We start from the raw sequence: 18716 nt of genomic DNA on the forward strand, positions 1-18716 counted from the left end.
ATACACATGCTTGTGTGAACTAGATGGGTTTTCGCTGAGACGGTCACATATATCATATTGCCCAACCCTAACTGATACACAGCAAAACACAAGCACACTACATGTTGTTATTGTATTTCATATCAAAAACATTATATAGTGCTCCCTCGATCCTGATTATACAAACCTCTACCGTATGGAGGGAAACTTTGGCGCCATTAAAATTTGGCAAATGACCATGAATTTGCCAAATTTTCCCCATCCAAATATTTTTCTGGTGAAGAAAATAGCAAACCAAGCCTCAAACTAATCAATTTTCTACTTGACCAAGGGCTAGGCATCACGCTAGAGCCAAGCCTTCCTCGACTACCTCAGTAGGTAACTAGCTACTGTACATGTGGTATCCTCAACCTCACCTCAAAATGCATGACAAGTAGCGAGTCCTACCATATTAAGAACAATATTCCAGAGGGTATAGATCTACTGTCTATATAGTACTGCACACAAGAAATTTTGACGTAAGAAAAATTTGACAAATTCACACTTCAGCAGATTTTACAAATAGAATGTTGACGAAAATCAAGAAATTGTAGACAAAAACCCGTACTTTTAAAGGTGCTTATAAACAATTGACGAATTTAAATTTGACGAATTAAACCGATTTGTCAAAATTTCCTTGCGTACTGTATTACCTTTAGTTGATGGCTGACTCCAGGCACCGAAGAGGCGTGGCACTCCGAGTACTTGCACACAGCAATTAGTAATCTAATTAATTAAATAGGACGTGTGCTTTGCTAACAATTGTGCCAACAGTGATATTTTGCTTGATTTGCCAAATTTTTCCTCCTCCAAAGTTTCCCTCCGTATGGTATTACCGAACACTTGGTTATCTGAAACAGTATATGAACAGGGCTCTATAAAAATGTACGGGCTTTAATTATCCAAACATTTTTAGTGTTGTCTGAACACATCTTGGTTCCAACAATCAAGGGGGCACCGTAATTATTATTTTTACAATTTCTTAGCTGATTGTTCACTCACTAATCAAAATACTCTAATAGAGCAGTCACCTATTCAGTAATGTAATACTAGTCAGCTATTGAGCATAATTGTGAGCACAATATGCTGGAGTTTAGTTGGTTACTCAAAAAGTGGCTATTTAAACATAATTGGAACATATGGACAAGCACAAGGCACAGCTTAGAAGAGAAGAAAAGCTAGATGTTTGTCAACTGTGCTAAGCTCACACAGTTAACTACAATAGCTGTAGTACCCTAATATCATGAATACAAACATCAAGTGAAGCAGTCTTCTGTAGTATGCTCCTGCACAAGAACTGGACTCCAAATATTGGTGTCACACCAGCCCAAGAGAATTAACCCTTTGGCCCCGATGTTAATAATAAAGTGTTCCATTAAATGTGAACACCATCATAGTGGCTCTCATGTGTTCAAATGCATAATTATAACTCATAAATGAAATATCCAATGAATTTGGATCACACTACTCTACAGTTAATGGATGTTATCCTAAGCTTTATCCAAGCATTGCAGCATGATCAAGTGTGATAAGGCAAATCTATGTTTGAAAGAATTCTTGATGATAATTACGACAATACTACCTATCACAAAGGAGAGATGGAATAAAGAAAGTTATTAATTGTACAGTACGATAGTAACTGTATAGTACGGACCACAAAGGAGTAGACGTGGCCCACGAAATAACATCACCCAAAAATCAGCCTCAATTTTCCCTGACAACAATGAGGCAGTATTGGTGAGGTAAAACTAAGCCCAAACAAGCTGTCAGATTGACACGAAACACTTTCAACAAGTTGCTACGGAATTTTAAATTTTTTTATTCAACAGAATTTTCTACTGACTGAGTAAGTAACTGACTGATGCCTTCAGACAAGCGTAACTCGATAACGGCTAAGGCTACGGGCTTGATTTTTCCACTGTTCGACATCACTTCGGCCTGAGAGGTGCCTTTTGGCATACCGCAGTACATACAATGCATTCTTCATGGACTTACCAGTGTCCTCCTTTGTGTCCCATTCATCTTTGCTGACAGCGAAAGGTGTCGATTTGGCGCGAGCACGTGATGGCTTCCCTTCGTAACGGAAATCGTCGTATTTTTATAGTGACTATTTTGATTGCAGAGGTGCTTTTCAAGCAGTTCTTAATTCGTATTGTTGTGTAACGGGTTGAACATAGCCGACAACGAAGCGTAATGGACACTTTACTTTTCAGACAATAATATAATTGGGCATGCAGCATCATTTCTTTTGGTATGCGTAGATTGTAGAGGTGCTTTACAAACAGTTCAAATTCTGTGCAACGGGTTGAACATAGCTGACAACGACGTGTAATGGATACTTCACTTTTCACGCGATAATTGATATAGCTGGGGTGCGCGGTACCATTTCAGATGCGGTATGCATGGGTTCACCAGTCATAATAAAATTATTTACAAAAAAGTTAACAAACAAGTACACGAAAAAATTTGGAATTTTCAACTAGAGTAGGGACCATAGTACATCAATAAAAAGTACTGAAACAAGCTGGAGTAGTCCATAATATTAAATCACAGTAAAACAATAAGAAGTGTTATATCCCTACTGTGCATTTCCATTATGGTATCTTGAGCACAGTAAGGATATAACACTTCTTATTGTTTTACTGTGATTTAATATCATGGACTACTCCAGCTTGTTTCAGTACTTTTTATCGATGTGCTATGGTCCCTACTCTAGTTGGAATTTTCAAATTTTTTCATGTACTTGTAGTAATATGATGTTGTAGATCTATCCTTCGTGAGTAGTTTAATGCAAACCATGAAGGAATCAGTGGCCCTACGCAGAGTAACAGGACCCCAAGTGTTGTAAGTCAAAATGTGTATTTTATGTAAAATCAGTTTCGTTTCTAAGAAGCAAGCCACTATAGTGGCATTCAGGGCCAAAGAGTTAATCTATGAACACTTATAATGACATTATCAGGTGCATGCAATTAACAAATAATATAAGTTGTTTGGGAAGTTTATTAAGTGTATGCGGCTAGCAACCAGACTGTATGGTTAAGTGTATGCGGCTAACAACCAGACTGCATGGTATCAACAGATTTGTCACTATTATATATATACTATGTAGCTACACAATAATATGACAGGTTAACAACAGTTTCTAAGTATACTGAACTTGGTGGATTGCCTAATAACATAAATGACTGCTATATTAGAGTAATTTGTATAGTGTCAACACAAGTTTTGATGAAAGAGAACATTGACAAATGGAATTAATTATTTCAACTTTTAATAACCTTTGTTACCCAAGTTATTCCGTAAAACCACATAAAAACCTCAGGAAATGAACCTATTAAATAAAATATTAACTATCTTTACTTCCAGACAACATACTGAGGACAACTTCACAAATTGTACAGTGGTTTACACATTAGTGTTCACATTTGGTACAGAGTTTCCCTTGACAAGTACTCTATGGTCAGTAAGTTTATGCTCAGAGTGAAATGGCTTGTAAATAATCTACATTAATTTCACAAACTGTCAATGCCATCTGCATGTCCGTGGAAATGAAATGATAAAGTTCGGGTAAAAGTTGAAACTTGTTCAGTTTTGTTGGAAGGAAAAGTGATGAATCCTTGCTCATCAGTTGTATTAAATGTCAAGATATCAATTTGGTTTTTTGAAGGAGCTGATTACAGTTTGACCAATTAACCCTTTACTATCGAATGGCTAATATATTGTCAAAAATGCGTGTTACGGGTGCCCTTTATAAATGGACCCATAACTCCTTTGTCCTAGGGGCTACGAAGCTGAAATTACCACCAATTTGCTGAGTAGGCCCCCAGGTGTTTCTAATAAAGTTTAACACGAAGCGATAAGAACAAGTATGGGGAACTATCAACATTTATCAACACACAAAAACATACTAAAAACAATTGTACCTGTTTAAAATTCGATAACTTTCGCTCTGAGCATCATGGTGTGTTTTACTAAGAATCAAACTGTTCGTCATGTGATAAGGATTCTAAAAATATACAGTATGATGTAACCAGGGGTTATAACAAGATGATGGTGACAATCTTTCGCTGCTATGACAAAAAAATAATAACACACCTTTCTTCACTTCAAAACACATGAGTTATGGTTTCCTTGTAAGGTTTTTAGATGTTTGGGTTGAAGGGAAAGAGGGCTTTCATATGGTACAATTTGTGAAGTTGGCCGTCAGTATGTTGTCTGGAAGTAAAGATAGTTCATATTTTAATACACTTATAGTGCTATAAACAGTAACGTGTACTAGTTAGACAGACAAACAGCACCTTTATATGTTACTACCTAAGGGCACATTATGTGTATGCATAATTTTCGTTCAAATGTAGTCCAGGGGAAGCACCCAGGCCTTCCCCCAAAAACATTCCAAGATCCAGGCTATGCCCCTGGAATTGATTCTATTTTGTTGATATTCACATTGTGATGATGGGCAATCTTTATTCTCAAAAAACATGGTTTGTGCAGAATACACAACTGCCACTATTACCGCTACAAGCTCCCTGGTATGCAGCAGTGACAATGTGCTACCCACAAATCAGAGTTCATGAATTATGTGTCAACTGAACTATTAATTACGAAATACACTGAAATCTAATTAGGACCAGGTCTGGCTCCATACATTAGTACAACCACTGGTCCCATAGTGGTCATTATATAGAGGTATCCACTGATCACATGACACAGCTAACCTGTAAGGTACTGCCATCCTCTAAGATGGTATCAAACTCTTGATCCATTAGTATTGACAAGTATTCCTCTAACTCATCTTTGTCAACATCATCTGATAAGAGAACACACATCACTTACTATAACACATTTAACTAGGGTTCTTTCTTACATATCTGATAACAAATATTAAAAATATTTTTGTAAGATCTTAGCATGAAAGCTATTACATGTGAAGCTTTTGACAGCTAACCGATTTATTTTTGCCAGCAGGTGGAGTAGCTATGGACAAACAACTAACAGTAATAACATTTTTTACCTCTAAAAGAGGAAAACCTCTATATTACAGCAAAAAGTGGCCAAAAATTCTGGGTCCCAAAATGTCCAAATAGAGAGGTTCCACTGTAGCTAATAGTAGCAGAATCAGTTACCATGTGACTGCTCTATTAGAGTATTTTGGTGTTCACATGTACAGCACATGTTGTGGTGTGGTATACAAATGTATCTTGCCCACACATGCTTGCGGTGAGGGGATCGGTAGGGGATAAGACAACTGGCTATGCCCCAATACCATAGTGGCAAGAGATTGTTCTGGGATGCAAATTTTCGTGGATTTCGCAGTTGTCTTATCCACAAAATTTACAGCCTACATACAAGTTGTATGGAGATCAATGCCTCAACCACGAAAATTTGTTCCACGAAAACATTTTGACAATCAATGAAAATTTCTTGCCCTACGGAAATGTGAATTTTTACTCCTGCAATTGTCAAATCCACCTAAATCCCACTAGCCTGTACTGGGGGGAGGGGAGGGGCTTAACATAGATAGGTGCATAAGGCCACACCAAGTCAAACCTTAGTTTCTGGTCACCTGCCTGCACGGAAAACCTGGAACCCCAGTTTATGAGGACTATTATTGATATTACAGGTGCTTAAGTGCATGTGTGACCCAGTAAAAACCAGGACACCGACTTTTAACACTGCAAAAAATTGAGATACTCTGATAGAACAGTCACCCTACCCTTAATTAACTCTAATATTAGGTATATTATGCCGCACTACTGAAACGTTACGTTTCTGACTATAGTTTAGTCCTTGATTGTATAGCTATTATTAATGCCTTCATTACCAGTAACCAAAGTAACTTCAATATGTAGCCATAACATCAGATAGGGCATAGCTTTAACTTTCATACCAATTCACATGTGGTCCCCTCATGATTAGTCTAGTAACTTCTCTAAGACTTCAACTTCCTTATCACTGAATACTGGTACACTGATTGGAAAGCCGGTAACATTCGGTGAGTTCAAACTTCAACTTTTCCACCATGATAACTGGAAAACACTATAGCCTGGAACACTCAATGATTCAAAAGTTTTGACAGTTACTTTTCTCTAGGTTTACTGGAAATGTGGGCTAAGACTTCACATTTGAATGAAGTTTGTGATGTGTAAATAGTTTAATGTCACTCTGGATCATTTGAACACTTAGACACTTTCCTGACGTAACTAATGAGACATATATAGAGCTATGTACATCAGCAGACCTTCCTATATAGTGCTCAGCTATACATTGCTGTGCTCAGTTCTTTTAAAGCAGTATAACTAGCCATCAACAATTTTCGTAGTGTTTTTTGCAGAAGCATAATCATGTGGTTGTAAGAATGTCGGTTGCTAATAATAATGCACCTATCAATGTCAAGCCCCACCTACCCCAGGTCGGGCAAAGGTGGGGATTTGCAAAAGCTAAACGACAAATCCCCTACTAATTTGTATTATTTACTTCGGGAATCACTAACAATGTGGTGAGTATTGGTTATTTGTGTCGCAAACTCCCCTACCCTGGGGACGAGTTCGGGTGACAAATCCCCACCTGCTGCCCGACCTGGGGTAGGTGGGGCGTGACATTGATAGGTGCATAAAGTGTCAATACTGGTGTACATGTAAGATTCTATAGTCATTACTTGGAGTAGCCTAATGTCTGATCATATCTATGGTCTGATCTATACACCGTACCATTCTCTAACATGAAGCTTCCCGCCACTTCCATTAACCATGTGCCCTTCTCTTTACTGTCTAGCCCGCCGAACTGGTGGTCCACCGCCATCTGTAACCCTTTCCATTGGCCCATTATCTTTGCTACTCCTTCCCTGAACGACTCCGTCCATTTGGGCGCCTCCGCTTTGGCCATCTCATTGGCGCTCTGCGCGTATAATCTAGCAAAGAAGGATGAAGTTGCCAGCATTATTACTGCTGATCGTGATCACGTGGTGCCACTGTGATACTCAGTCAGATATGGACTCATACAGGTTGTTAGTATCATGACCTGTGTCCTGATCAGTGTGTGATTGTTGTGTTAGGCGCCAGGTAAAAGAAATGTTCCAACATGCATATGACAATTATTTACTTCACGCGTTTCCACACGACGAACTGGCACCAATTAGTTGCGTGGGTGTGGACACGTGGGGCAGTTTCTCATTAACTCTCCTGGATGCTCTGGACACCTTGGTTGTCATGGGCAACCAGTCAGAGTTCCGGCGAGCTTACCAGTTGGCCCTTCAGCAACACCTCTCATTCAACATAGACACTAACACTTCAGTGTTTGAGGCTAACATTCGAGTGGTCGGTGGGCTGTTGTCAGCTCACCTGTTATCAGCCAGAGGGGGAATCCCTGTACCTCCAGGATGGCCGTGTGAGGGACCATTGTTGAGCATGGCTGAGTCTCTTGCTAGAAGACTATTACCAGGTAACTATGACGATGTGAGTATGTGTAACTCACTGCACACTCAGCATTTGACACACCCACTGGACTACCATATGGATCTGTTAACTTGAGATATGGAGTATCCCCAGGAGAAACCCCTCTAACTTGCACCTCTTGTTGTGCTTCTTACATTGTGGAGTTCGGAGTGTTGTCAAGACTAACAGGTATGGGAGCTATAATATCATTTTAGGTAATATTACTGTATTAGTTTCTCTATAGTATGGGCTCATTGGGCTGGGCAAGTAGAGCAAAATCCTCCTTTGAGGATAAGCAAAAATGTGATGATGTAATAAAGTGTGACATCATTGTCTTGTTATTTAAGCCATATATGGGGTCATGAATTTTCCAATTTAGCAAAGGGGGACCTTGGCAGCGATTTTGTGATACTGTAATTGGTTTGATTTTACTCTGTCAATCAAGAAAAGTATTGAAAGGTAACTAGTTCAGTCAGCGACAGTTAGCCACATCATCACAAGTGTCTCAGTGGCTTGGTTAGGTGCTATGGCATGTGTACAGATTCTGTCAATAATTTTTAAACTGATTTGTGCCAAGAATTACTATGGTGTATGTTTTCACATACTACTAATGATTTACTGCTACAGGAGGGTCAATGATAATTGGTCTAGCTAATGATCTGCTGGCACTAGGGACACTTGTAAACACCACCAGGGGAAGAGTAGCTGTCAACCTTACTGTGTAAAATGTGTAAATAGTTTTTGCTATGCAAAACAGGGGCAGAGAACAGCATTCAAAAGTTGGGGGGGGGGGGGCAAGTCATGTGGGGTGGCTGTAAGTTACAAAGTGTTGTAAAGTCATTAACTGTACCACCATAGTGTACCATAGTAACTGTACCATAGTAACTGTACCACCATAGTGTACCATAGTAACTGTACCACCATAGTGTACCATAGTAACTGTACCACCATAGTAACTGTACCATAGTAACTGTACCACCATAGTGTGTGAAGCACGCTAGCATGCAAAGCATGTCAATACTAAGGGGGTCTGGGGGTGTGCCTCCACAAATTTAAATGCTTTGAGATTGAATCTGACAGTTTAGTGGTACATGTGTACTGGAATAGGATACTCCTATAATATTATGGCAATGAGTATCATTAAGATACTTTACAATTAGATACATCAGTAAAAATGGTGAGGACATTTCAGATAGACTCATAAATATAGATATGTGTATTACTGAGATATATTGAAGTAATTGCATATAGCTGAACCAATTTGTATAATTTCGCTGAATGTTCTATTAAAGTAGTTAGGTGACTGCTCTATTAGAGTATCTTGATCTCGTGCACTCCCAGCACTGGTTCATGCAGTATTCCATTCTTGCATAACCTTTAGCACGAATTATAGTAGATCAAGGCAAAGTGAGTTGACTAATAACTACAACAGTTGCTTTATTTTGGCAACTGGGCATTGGAATAAGTGAGGGTGGGGGAGGGGGGAGACAGCTGCTTCCTCTGGTTCCCCCATCCCCTTCCCTGATGCAAAATACCTACCATTGGCCTTCACACTAAATATACAAGCTGTCATACATGTATCAATATACTCTATTACTTGTCTTCAGTAGTTTTACTAAATAAAGTTCATGTCCTGAACAACAGAGCAATCCAAACATTTAACAACCATACTGAACTCTATCATTAGCTATTGTGTTGTGACTATTGAGGTCCACAACACCGAGTACAACTTCCTCACCACCTAATGACTAATTTCAACCAGTTACTTCTGTGTTGTTGCTTTTAATTGGTCACACCATGGTTAGCTCCTTCAAGAATTTCTTGATTTATTGTCAACTTTTAATGCAGCTGGTAAGTAAGGATTCATTACTTTTCCTTCCATCAAAACTGTTTAGTATACGTGTAAATATTCCCCAAACTTCATCATTGTGTTGCCACATACCCATCAGGGTTGTGTAGTGTTACGCTGGTTCATGATTAGTTATCTTGAGATCAAACATCATTATTGTGGTGGGTGGGGATGAGAAACTAATAAATAACTACCATGGCCTTATATGGTGTTATTACAGGAGATACAGTGTTTGAAGATGTAGCCCTAAGGGCAATACATGCTCTGTGGAATCGTCGCTCAACTATTGGATTGGTAAGAGAGTCATATAGTGGACACCTGTCTATAATGGACACTCTAGGATAAAGAGATAGTTATCCTCTCTAAGAGGTAGTATTGTATGGAGCCTGATATGTTAGGTCTTTGTTATGTGGAGGTGTTTGTGTCCTTATTTAGAGAGTTTATTAAGATGAAGTGTCCATTGTGGTGGGTGTGGTCATCATTACCATGGTTACAGGTTGGAAACCATATTAATGTGCTGACCGGAGAGTGGAAGGCAACAGATTTTACAGTTGGTAATTTTGTGGACTCTTATCTTGAGTATCTTGTCAAGGGTGGAATATTGCTACGACGACCAGAACTATTAGAAATGTTCCATGGTGAGTATATGAGGGGTTATGACATATACAACCCAGTTTATTAAGATATTATAAACCATAGGCGGCAGAGAGGGGGGGCTAGGGGGCTGAAGCCCCCCCTCAATCTGCTGAGGGGAGACTTAGCCCCCCCCCCTCAGAAAGATATCACGCGAAATTATCCTTCTTGGAGTGGGGCTGAAAACCGTGATCAAGATCGAGATACTCTAATAGAGCAGCCACTCTAATAAAGCAGTCACAGTATTAGAGCAATATGTAGTGAGCTATGTAAGGATTTTATGTAGTTTATCAGGATAAATTCGTAGCTGGTGAGGTGGGTAGCTATTGTCAATTGGTTGTGACCTTTGTTTTTTGTTTTTTTTTAAATTTATTTTGGTCTCACCTTACCAAACCAGAGACAATGTAGATCATTTCCATAAGTCTGGGTCAGCCCAGCCCCCCCTTATATCAACTACTTCCTCCACCCCTGTTATAAACGGCATATATTGAGTCATCGGTATACATTAGCTGTGTTGTAATTTATTTATGTTACCATGGTATCACTACCATCATCTAGATTTTTAGGAAATGTTGACACTTGTACTTAAAAATAAATATGCTAGTTTTAAGTAAATGTTTGATCCTGAAGATATGGGAGAGTATCTTCAGGTGTAGGCAACCTCCCTTGTTTGACTACTATTTCATGTCTATGATCCCTGAAATTCCTACTGTCAACGTTTGCTGAATACATGTGATGTTGTTGAGAGTCAATAACTTAGACAATAAGCTGCACAGTTGGCAATATAAAACTTACACCATCTATTTGAGTAAACTAAATATTGTATATAACTTTAAATATATATTCTTACAATGTACAAAGAAACACACTTGATATTGAGGGAAGTGTTTATGAGCACTGTATTATCAGTTATGGGCAAATACAGTACAGTTATGTAAGGAAAGTCATGACAAAATGATTACATTGTAAATCACTAAAACTAATTATAGTTAGGGGTGTTACTATTCAGTAGACTGGACTACTGGACTGGAACACTGGACTGGACTACTGGACTGGAACACTGGACTGGACTACTGGACTGACATGTTTTTGGTTTTTTGCACATTCTATGGTTGGATTTACGGAGTCTTGCTAGTAAGCACCCTTAGGGCACCTGCAGCCCACTTATAAACGCTGAAGACGAGCATTGGAATATGTGAAACTATAAATTATTACCGTTCATTTGGCCACTATACAACACTTATTCCTTACCCTGGTGTGTAGTAACACTGCAGGCAGTGTAGAAAATGTGACAGCAATGTTTAACCAGCGATCAACTTGCCAGTAGACAATATCCTTTGAGATATTCTGTTCGTCTTCAGTGTTCAGAAGAGGGCTGCAGGTGCCCTAAGGGTGCTTACTATATACATCCAACTATAGAATGTGCAAAAACCAAAAAAATGTCAGTCCAGTGTTCCAGTCCAGTAGTCCAGTCCAGTGTTCCAGTCCAGTAGTCCAGTCCAGTGTTCCAGTCCAGTAGTCCAGTCCAGTGTTCCAGTCCAGTAGTCCAGTCCAGTGTTCCAGTCCAGTAGTCCAGTCCAGTGTTCCAGTCCAGTAGTCCAGTCCAGTGTTCCAGTCCACTGAATAGTGACGCCCTTATAGTCAGAGTAATCCTATCAGTTTGTTCTACAACTATTATATAAGCACTTACTGATAGTCTGATCACTGAAAATTGGAAGTGGTTTGGCACTCAACTTGGATGGACACTCCAAACAAGACAACCAAATCATACAGTACTGTATATTACAGATCGTGAAGATTTGGCTTTTCTGGCTAAAAATATCACCCTACAACCAGCTACCTCACAATACCTTCCAAGTCCAAAAGTGCCTTCAGTACAACGTGAAACACTTCCAAAAAGTTGCTATGAAATGTTTACTGACTGAATGCCTGACTGATACCTTCAGACAAGAATAGCTTGATGCTACGGGTTTGATTGTTTCACTGTTCGACATCACTACAGCCCAACTGGAGTCTTTTAGCATATCACAGTATGTACAATGCACTCTTCATGGACTTACCAGTGTCCTCCTTTGTGTTCCATTCATCTTTGCTGACAGTGCAAGGTGTTGATTTCAGTAGCAACATGTGATGGCTTCCTTACATTTGATGGGAATTATCCAAATTTTCTATTGTGACTGATTGACTGCGGAGGTCCTTATCTGGTACGTGTTTCTTTGTTTGCAATGCTGCATAATGGGCTGAAAAAAGCCACTTTACTATTTCAGCATTTGATATTTGGGGCACACGTTCAGTACGTCTGGCTCCATTCAATGCGTATGCTTTGTCATCAAAAAGTAAACATACAAATGTAAGGAAAAAAATTTAATTTCGAAATGAAAAGTATAGCAAGGGAGGTCACCTACGATATACTAGTGGACATTTAACCCCTAATCAGTCATGGTTATAGGCTGAATTAGGGATTAAATGTCCACTAGTATATTTGCAGGTGTAGAAGACCTACTTGTTGTTTCTATGATTCCTAATCAAACTAAAAGTTCATATTTTTCCTTATATTTGTAGCACTTAAAGCACCACCATTGCTACAGCTCTGAGGGTGTCTCAAGCACACGGCTTCTCCTCATGCTGTATTGGCTTCTCAACACAGCTGTAGGTTTTGTAGACACTAGTGGGTGGTGCTTTAATTATAACTTATAGTACTAGGCTCAATTAGTTAGTGTGTGTGTGTTATAATCATTAAAACATGTTGTCTGCATAGATCTCTATCAACAAGCTAGCAGATATTCTAAACTACACGACTGGTTTGTATCAGTCAATATGAACACTGGACAGATCTCTTCACCATATTACTATGCTCTGGATGCTTACTGGCCAGGACTACTGGTAATGTGTTGTAGCTGGAATGTGTGATCATGGGGGGGGGGGTGTTACCAGCTGCAACTAAATTCTCTTGACACCTTTATAAAATTATAATTAGTTTGATGTTTGTAGTAAGTAATCCTACAAATTCCCCACCTGCCAAACATTCTCTGTGTCAGTGTATAGACAGATAAACAAAATTTTATGAAGGCAACAATCTGCCTGTAAATTTTATGTACTTACTATAATGGTTTAACAGGAAGCAACGAAATCACTTGAAATTTTTAGATCTCAAGATTTCTATATTGTAGTGTAATTCCATACCTTTTGTATTTTGCTCAATTATATTAGAATCAGTTTTGAATGTTTCTGTTTTACTTTCTACAATTTTATTCTCAAGCAATTAAATTTGTCATTTTTTTCCAGAGCATGGTAGGAGAACTACCTCAAGCTGAGAAGTCATTTATCAAACCTTACTCCATTTGGAGGTCACTGGGTGTTCTACCTGAAATGTTCAACATAGCTGATGGCAAGCCAGTGGCTAAACATGAAGCATATCATCTTAGACCAGGTTACTATATGCTATATATGGTCATAGTTATCATTGTCTAATGTAGAACTAGCCGAGAGCACGTGGTACTTGTTTAGAGCTACCAAAAACCCATTTTATCTGGAGGTAGGCAAGGCAATGATTCATTCAATCCAGAACATTAGTAGAGTGAACTGTGGATATGCCACGGTAAGACTTGTGTACATGTTGCCATGGTTACCATATTGTATAGGTCAAGAATAGCTTGACCCATGTGTTGGCAGATCGAATGGAGTCATACTTCTTGGCAGAGACTACAAAATATCTTTATTTATTATTTGATCCAGACAACTTTCTAAACCAACAGGACGCCATAACTCACAAACATGTAGAACATTTACATTACGATGCCCGAATGTTACGATCAGGCTGTACTGTTGGCTCCACAGGATATATACTGACCACTGAGGCTCACCCAATAGACACTGGAATAATACATTGTTGTGGTATGAAGAATAAACCAACACAAGTTAATACTTGCAATAAAAGACCATTTAGTTCAAGACTGCAACTTTCATTAACTTAATAAACATTATTACAATAATTAATTATAGTTTTGTTACTTGTTGTCAGTATTTTGATAAGCTATCATCTCCACTTCTGGCGTAGCGGCATCATTAAAATTCAAACTCCTGTGTTTCTTCATGATCTTCCATGTGTACAGTGACCTGATGAACAAGGTGTTATTATGTAATTCTATGTGGTGACCTCTTACCCTATTATTGCCCCTAATCCAATAATGATAGCTGCTGGGATTAAAGTCAGTGGTAGTATTAGTGATAAATTAGCACCATCATCATCACCACCAGAACTAGCAGATGGTAGACTGTAGGCCTCCACCCCTGTCACGCTGAGACCAGTTTCTTTTCTCATAGCATCAAGTGCTCCAGTAGCAAGACTCAGTAGTACATGTTGTTCTAATACTAACACTTGATCATCATCAGCTCCATCAGGTAACACCACTGAGAATGCTACAACAACATCACTGCCTTCTTGTCTAGGGTAGCCTGGTAAAATAGTGACATGATCACGAGTGTAGATGACCTGGTTCCTGTGGGGGATATATCCCATATAATACACTGTTTACTGTTTGTAACTTTGACACTTGCACTACACACACACAGCTACACAACTTACTGTGTTCCACAGTCAACAACAGTAGTAACACACTGTGATGTTAACATGTTTGCTATAACTCTTAAGAAGTCATCTCTGATGTTCTCAAACTATACACAGTACAACAATCACACTGTACCACTCGTTGATGGTTGGCTCACTTGGTTGATGTTAGCTCCACTAAAGGTCATCATCACCGCGTTGTTCTGCATCTGTCTAGCGAGGTTATCGTCTGGAGTAGGGGTAACAATTACCGCGAAAAGGATAGTAGTCTCGTCCATGATGGGGTCGAAGACAATAGTGTTGGCTAGTGCAGCGCTTGAGGCATAGCTGCTGCACTCCACGGCTAAGAAACAACTCATTTAAACATTTGCTTAACACAAAACTAACCTGTTACGAAGAGGCACAGAATGGAAAGGAAATGGCCCGAGGAAAAGTGGTAGCTATCGCCTTGACGCATTTTGTCTCTGAATCACGAAAGGGTAATCTCCTTCAATTACGATAGATTATTAGCGAAAACTGTATACTATAGGATATTTCCGTCTATTCAAAAGTTTACGAATTACGACGTGACTTTACTTCTTTGCCAGCTACAACTGTAACTGGAGCCTGGCTCCCTCTGTCTTCTCAACGTTTACTAGGCTAGGGCTGGGCCCTACCAAAGAACTCCCAATGTATCAGAGGTGTTTGTGAGCATATACTCTAATAGAGCAGTCATAGTTCAAGTAAGTCAAGTGTGATACTGATCAGCTACTTCATTAGTGATAATAGAGTTGGTGAATATTTGGTTGATGCTCCTATATATGTAGCTATCTTTGGCACTGTGTGCCTATATATAATATTATACCAAATATAGCACTACCTTACCACTTGGCAGTACTACTCAGGCCTCAGGTATAGCTAACCCAATAATGATATAGCTGCTGGAATTGATGTCAGAGGTATAGCTAGTATTAACATAATCTGTTACGTCACTGCAAGCTGCCTACGCACTAGCTACACACTAGAGTAAGTCAATGGTTTTCATCCACCAGGAGGATCATCTGTCAGCACGATAGTGTAGACAAGCCCATGCATGGCTACATTTCACCTAGTACTTTGCATTGCTATATATTAACTTTCACTGTGTACATGGTTCATGTTAATTGTACTATGTTTTGGCCAACAGTATCAATCTTTGGACAATTCCTCATAAATCACATGTACATGCTATAGAGTGTTCCTTCATCGTTCACACCTTGAACATGCTTGAACAATAACAGGTTGTTTGATTGATATTGACCCACATGGACTCACTTTTGTATCTGTTGTAGTATTTCAGCATGTAAATAAAGTCTTACATAAAAATAGTTGCTAACTAAACTAATATTGATATTCAATTAAAGTTGAAATTTAAACTAAATGTTATAATAGTCAATTAGAATAGAACACCTCTTGATCATTGTTATTATAACTAGTAGTTTTAATTTCATGATATTAGCTCAGCACAACTAACAGATTACAGTATACACTTCAAACTTGTTCATATTATTTGTATCCACTGCCAAGTTTGGGTCAACTAACTATATCTTAAGCCAGATGAGTGTGAAACATTTAGTTGCTAAAGTTGGACATGGTGTCATACAAGTAGCTGTTAAATATCAAGAACTTTAATTGGAGTTAATACAATAGACGGAGTTGATGCCCTCCAATTAACTCTTTGCACATAGTTAATATTATAATATGACTATATACAACAAAATGTACTGAAACACTATTATTATTATCACTTGAGAAAAATCCACCATTCATTGTTAGCTGCTTTCTCAGGGTTCAGTACGTACTATAATACAGTTCATCCAACCAGGTAGCTAGTTACTGATGACAGTAGAGCAAATATGTGCAGTTTGGATCTGTTACAGGAGAGGGTTATGGCTTTCCCAAAGAAATTGTAGCTATGGGGAAAACTTTGATTGGTTATAAATAAAGTGTCAGACATTTGAATGAAAAGATTTTAAAAATATATTTTGGCAGGTTTAGCTATAGTAGCTAGTACTAAACCAAATTTCAAGGACTTGTGTATATTCCAATTGTGAAGATCCATATGTACTATAGAGTGATGTGTTGTTTATTACCTATTGTGGTTTTGTTATATATATCGATATATATCGCAGCTCAGTCCTTATAAATTGTGTTGTTAAGGATTAAACAAATTTGTATACATGTACTCACATTTGCTGCTGCAGCATTGTGATGCCTATAGCAACTATTTCCCCATACATTTTTTGTATCTAAGTGAAATGTTTTTTGTGGCTAGATGGAAAGTGTTTTGTCTAAACCAGCCATTTTTACCAGTTAGTATGTAAGGATCTTGATTAAGTTTATAGCTCAGACCCTACTATACTTGAATTTTAAAAACTCAGTTTATATGTAGATGTTGTAAGGAAATATAGTAGAAATATTAATTGTGCATAGATAAATTGTGGGTGGGGCTCCATATTGCTGAGTCACTCAGTCAAAAATTGTATTTCTACTATCATTGGTTGTTATTTGTGTCACAATGATGAATCATACCCTGATTGTACTGTTTCTACAAAGTCACAGTGAAAGATCCCATGTATTCAAAGATCCCATGCATTCAAAGATCCCATGCATTCAAAAAGTCAATAAACGTTTTTTGCAGTATATTCTATACCATGCACGTCATATTATTGGTCACATGATTTAGTTAGGTGATGTAGAGGACCTTTCATTGTACTTGTGGCTAATAAATAAAGCAAATAAAAGGCAGCTTACAATTATCATTGTGACACAAATTATAGCCAAAGATTTGCAAAAACCAGATAGTCAAAACCAGACTTTTCAACTACATTTGACCACAATTTGTTCACAATAAATTGTATGGTATCTTTTATTAGCTTTAGTTATTAGCCACAAGTACAATGAAAGATCCTGTAAAGCAAAAACTTAACTAAATCATGTGACCAATAAGTGACTGAAATAGATGCCGTATAGTGACGTGATAAAGTATAATTATTGCAAAAAACTTAATTGACTTAATTTTTAATTCATAGGATCTTTCATTGTACCTGTGACTTTGTAGAAAAAGTACTAGCAGGTTATGATTCATCATTGTGACACAAATAACAACCAGTGGTAGTATAGGAATGCAGTATTCAGCTGAATGACTCAGCACTATGGAGCCCCACCCAAAATTAATTTATGCACAATTTATATTCCTACTATTTCCTTGCTCCAAGTTTTTTTTTTCTGCTTGTAGCTGAATTCTGTGGCTATCAATAAAACACCAATAATTGCCAATAAATGTATATACCATGTTTGGTAAAAATCATTGAAAATTAATGATCCACTTAGAATTGCAATAGATTTAAATGTAAAAAAAAATATTTTTATGTTTAAATCTAACGCAATTCTAAGTGGATTATTCTATGATCATAGTCATCACACCAATGTGTTCTCAATTGGTCATTGGAGAGTAGATAACTAGTCCTGATCATGATTGCTTATTGCATCTAGGAGATATTATGTGGAGTACATAGTGTAAAACAACTGCACAATACTAATGGGAGGTCATCCAAAGAAATTGCCATGGCCAGTGTGTCTTGCCAAACTCATCTTAGATTGGTGGGCTGGATAGTAAACTAACTAGCTAGGATCTGAGACAGTAGAGATGCAAAATACAACTGGATAAAAATTATGGTTTCTAAGCATCCATAAATTAATTTCTTGTGGTTGAATACCAGTAACTAACAGACTGAAGGAAGTGGTAGCTTTCCCCTTGATGCATTGCTCCTAATCATACACTATACAATGGCGGGTCAAAAATTTTCTATGTGATTAATCAGCTTTGCTGTCTGCCCTTTTCTCCCAAAATAATAATAATAAAGAGATCAAAGGTGTATAACTGTTAAAAATCGAAAATACTCTAATAGAAGTAAACTACTTTAATGGAACATCCAACATTAAAATTCTTTAACCTCCTATTATAAAGAACTCCTAAACCAAACTCAAAACCATTATCGCAGCATTAGTTATGCTGTGTCCTTACTGCTAGCTAAAGTGGCTCACATGTTTATTCAACACTGAAGGGTCAGTATATATGTTCCTCTTGCTGAACATGCTTCTCACACTGCACTAGCAACCAGTTGCCACTATAGCCCTAGCTTAGCACTCTCCTTGGGAATCCTAGATCCGCCCTAGTAAATTCTTTTACTTAAGA

General features: G+C 38.1%; 3 protein-coding genes across 5 annotated transcripts in view; 1 reads left to right on the forward strand and 2 right to left on the reverse strand.

Moving 5' to 3' along the window:
- The window catches only part of LOC136262902 (pre-rRNA-processing protein TSR2 homolog), an 8174-nt gene extending 1234 nt beyond the window's left edge, over nucleotides 1-6940 (reverse strand). Inside the window, exons 1-3 of one of the 2 annotated variants that reach the window (XM_066057321.1) lie at nucleotides 6729-6940; nucleotides 4737-4828; nucleotides 3942-4024 (exon numbers count right to left, since the gene is read on the reverse strand). In XM_066057321.1, the coding sequence (XP_065913393.1) occupies nucleotides 3942-4024; nucleotides 4737-4828; nucleotides 6729-6903 (350 nt within the window). In that variant the 5' untranslated portion in view covers nucleotides 6904-6940. The remainder of the gene's footprint in view (nucleotides 1-3941; nucleotides 4025-4736; nucleotides 4829-6728) is intronic. The other variant, XM_066057319.1, reaches the window with a different exon arrangement.
- On the forward strand, nucleotides 187-13978 carry LOC136262900 (ER degradation-enhancing alpha-mannosidase-like protein 2). 2 transcript variants are annotated; one of them, XM_066057317.1, is made up of 10 exons: nucleotides 187-196; nucleotides 6916-7021; nucleotides 7073-7458; nucleotides 7503-7640; nucleotides 9521-9594; nucleotides 9797-9938; nucleotides 12692-12816; nucleotides 13219-13363; nucleotides 13410-13531; nucleotides 13575-13978. In XM_066057317.1, the coding sequence occupies exons 2-10, from the start codon at nucleotides 6942-6944 to the stop codon at nucleotides 13905-13907; spliced, it is 1545 nt and encodes a 514-aa protein (XP_065913389.1). In that variant the 5' UTR covers nucleotides 187-196; nucleotides 6916-6941; the 3' UTR covers nucleotides 13908-13978. The 2 variants fall into 2 exon arrangements, with proteins under 2 accessions (XP_065913389.1, XP_065913388.1); XM_066057316.1 differs by lacking the exon at nucleotides 187-196 and having other exon boundaries at nucleotides 6893-7021.
- Nucleotides 13875-15037, reverse strand: LOC136262901 (uncharacterized). Its single transcript, XM_066057318.1, has 5 exons — nucleotides 14888-15037; nucleotides 14659-14843; nucleotides 14519-14607; nucleotides 14097-14432; nucleotides 13875-14049 (listed from the first exon to the last, which is right to left on the reverse strand). Exons 1-5 carry the CDS (start codon nucleotides 14955-14957, stop codon nucleotides 13941-13943), a joined length of 789 nt encoding a protein of 262 aa, XP_065913390.1. The 5' UTR covers nucleotides 14958-15037; the 3' UTR covers nucleotides 13875-13940.
- Nucleotides 15038-18716: the final 3679 nt, after the last annotated feature.

The sequence above is a fragment of the Dysidea avara genome, chromosome 8 (genome assembly GCF_963678975.1).
Source record: "Dysidea avara chromosome 8, odDysAvar1.4, whole genome shotgun sequence".
In the NCBI taxonomy this organism is placed as follows: domain Eukaryota; kingdom Metazoa; phylum Porifera; class Demospongiae; order Dictyoceratida; family Dysideidae; genus Dysidea; species Dysidea avara.

Excerpts from the sequence above, each read along its gene's own strand:
- LOC136262900 (XM_066057317.1), top strand. The coding sequence starts at position 6,942 with ATGAAGTTGCCAGCATTATTACTGCTGATCGTGATCACGTGGTGCCAC. Across the intron at positions 7,641-9,520 it reads AGTGTTGTCAAGACTAACAG|GAGATACAGTGTTTGAAGAT; the intron begins GTATGGGAGCTA and ends GTGTTATTACAG. Across the intron at positions 13,532-13,574 it reads TGAACTGTGGATATGCCACG|GTCAAGAATAGCTTGACCCA; the intron begins GTAAGACTTGTG and ends CATATTGTATAG.
- LOC136262901 (XM_066057318.1), bottom strand. The coding sequence starts at position 14,957 with ATGCGTCAAGGCGATAGCTACCACTTTTCCTCGGGCCATTTCCTTTCC. Across the intron at positions 14,433-14,518 it reads GTTGTTGACTGTGGAACACA|GAACCAGGTCATCTACACTC; the intron begins GTAAGTTGTGTA and ends TATCCCCCACAG. Across the intron at positions 14,050-14,096 it reads GGATTAGGGGCAATAATAGG|GTCACTGTACACATGGAAGA; the intron begins GTAAGAGGTCAC and ends CTTGTTCATCAG.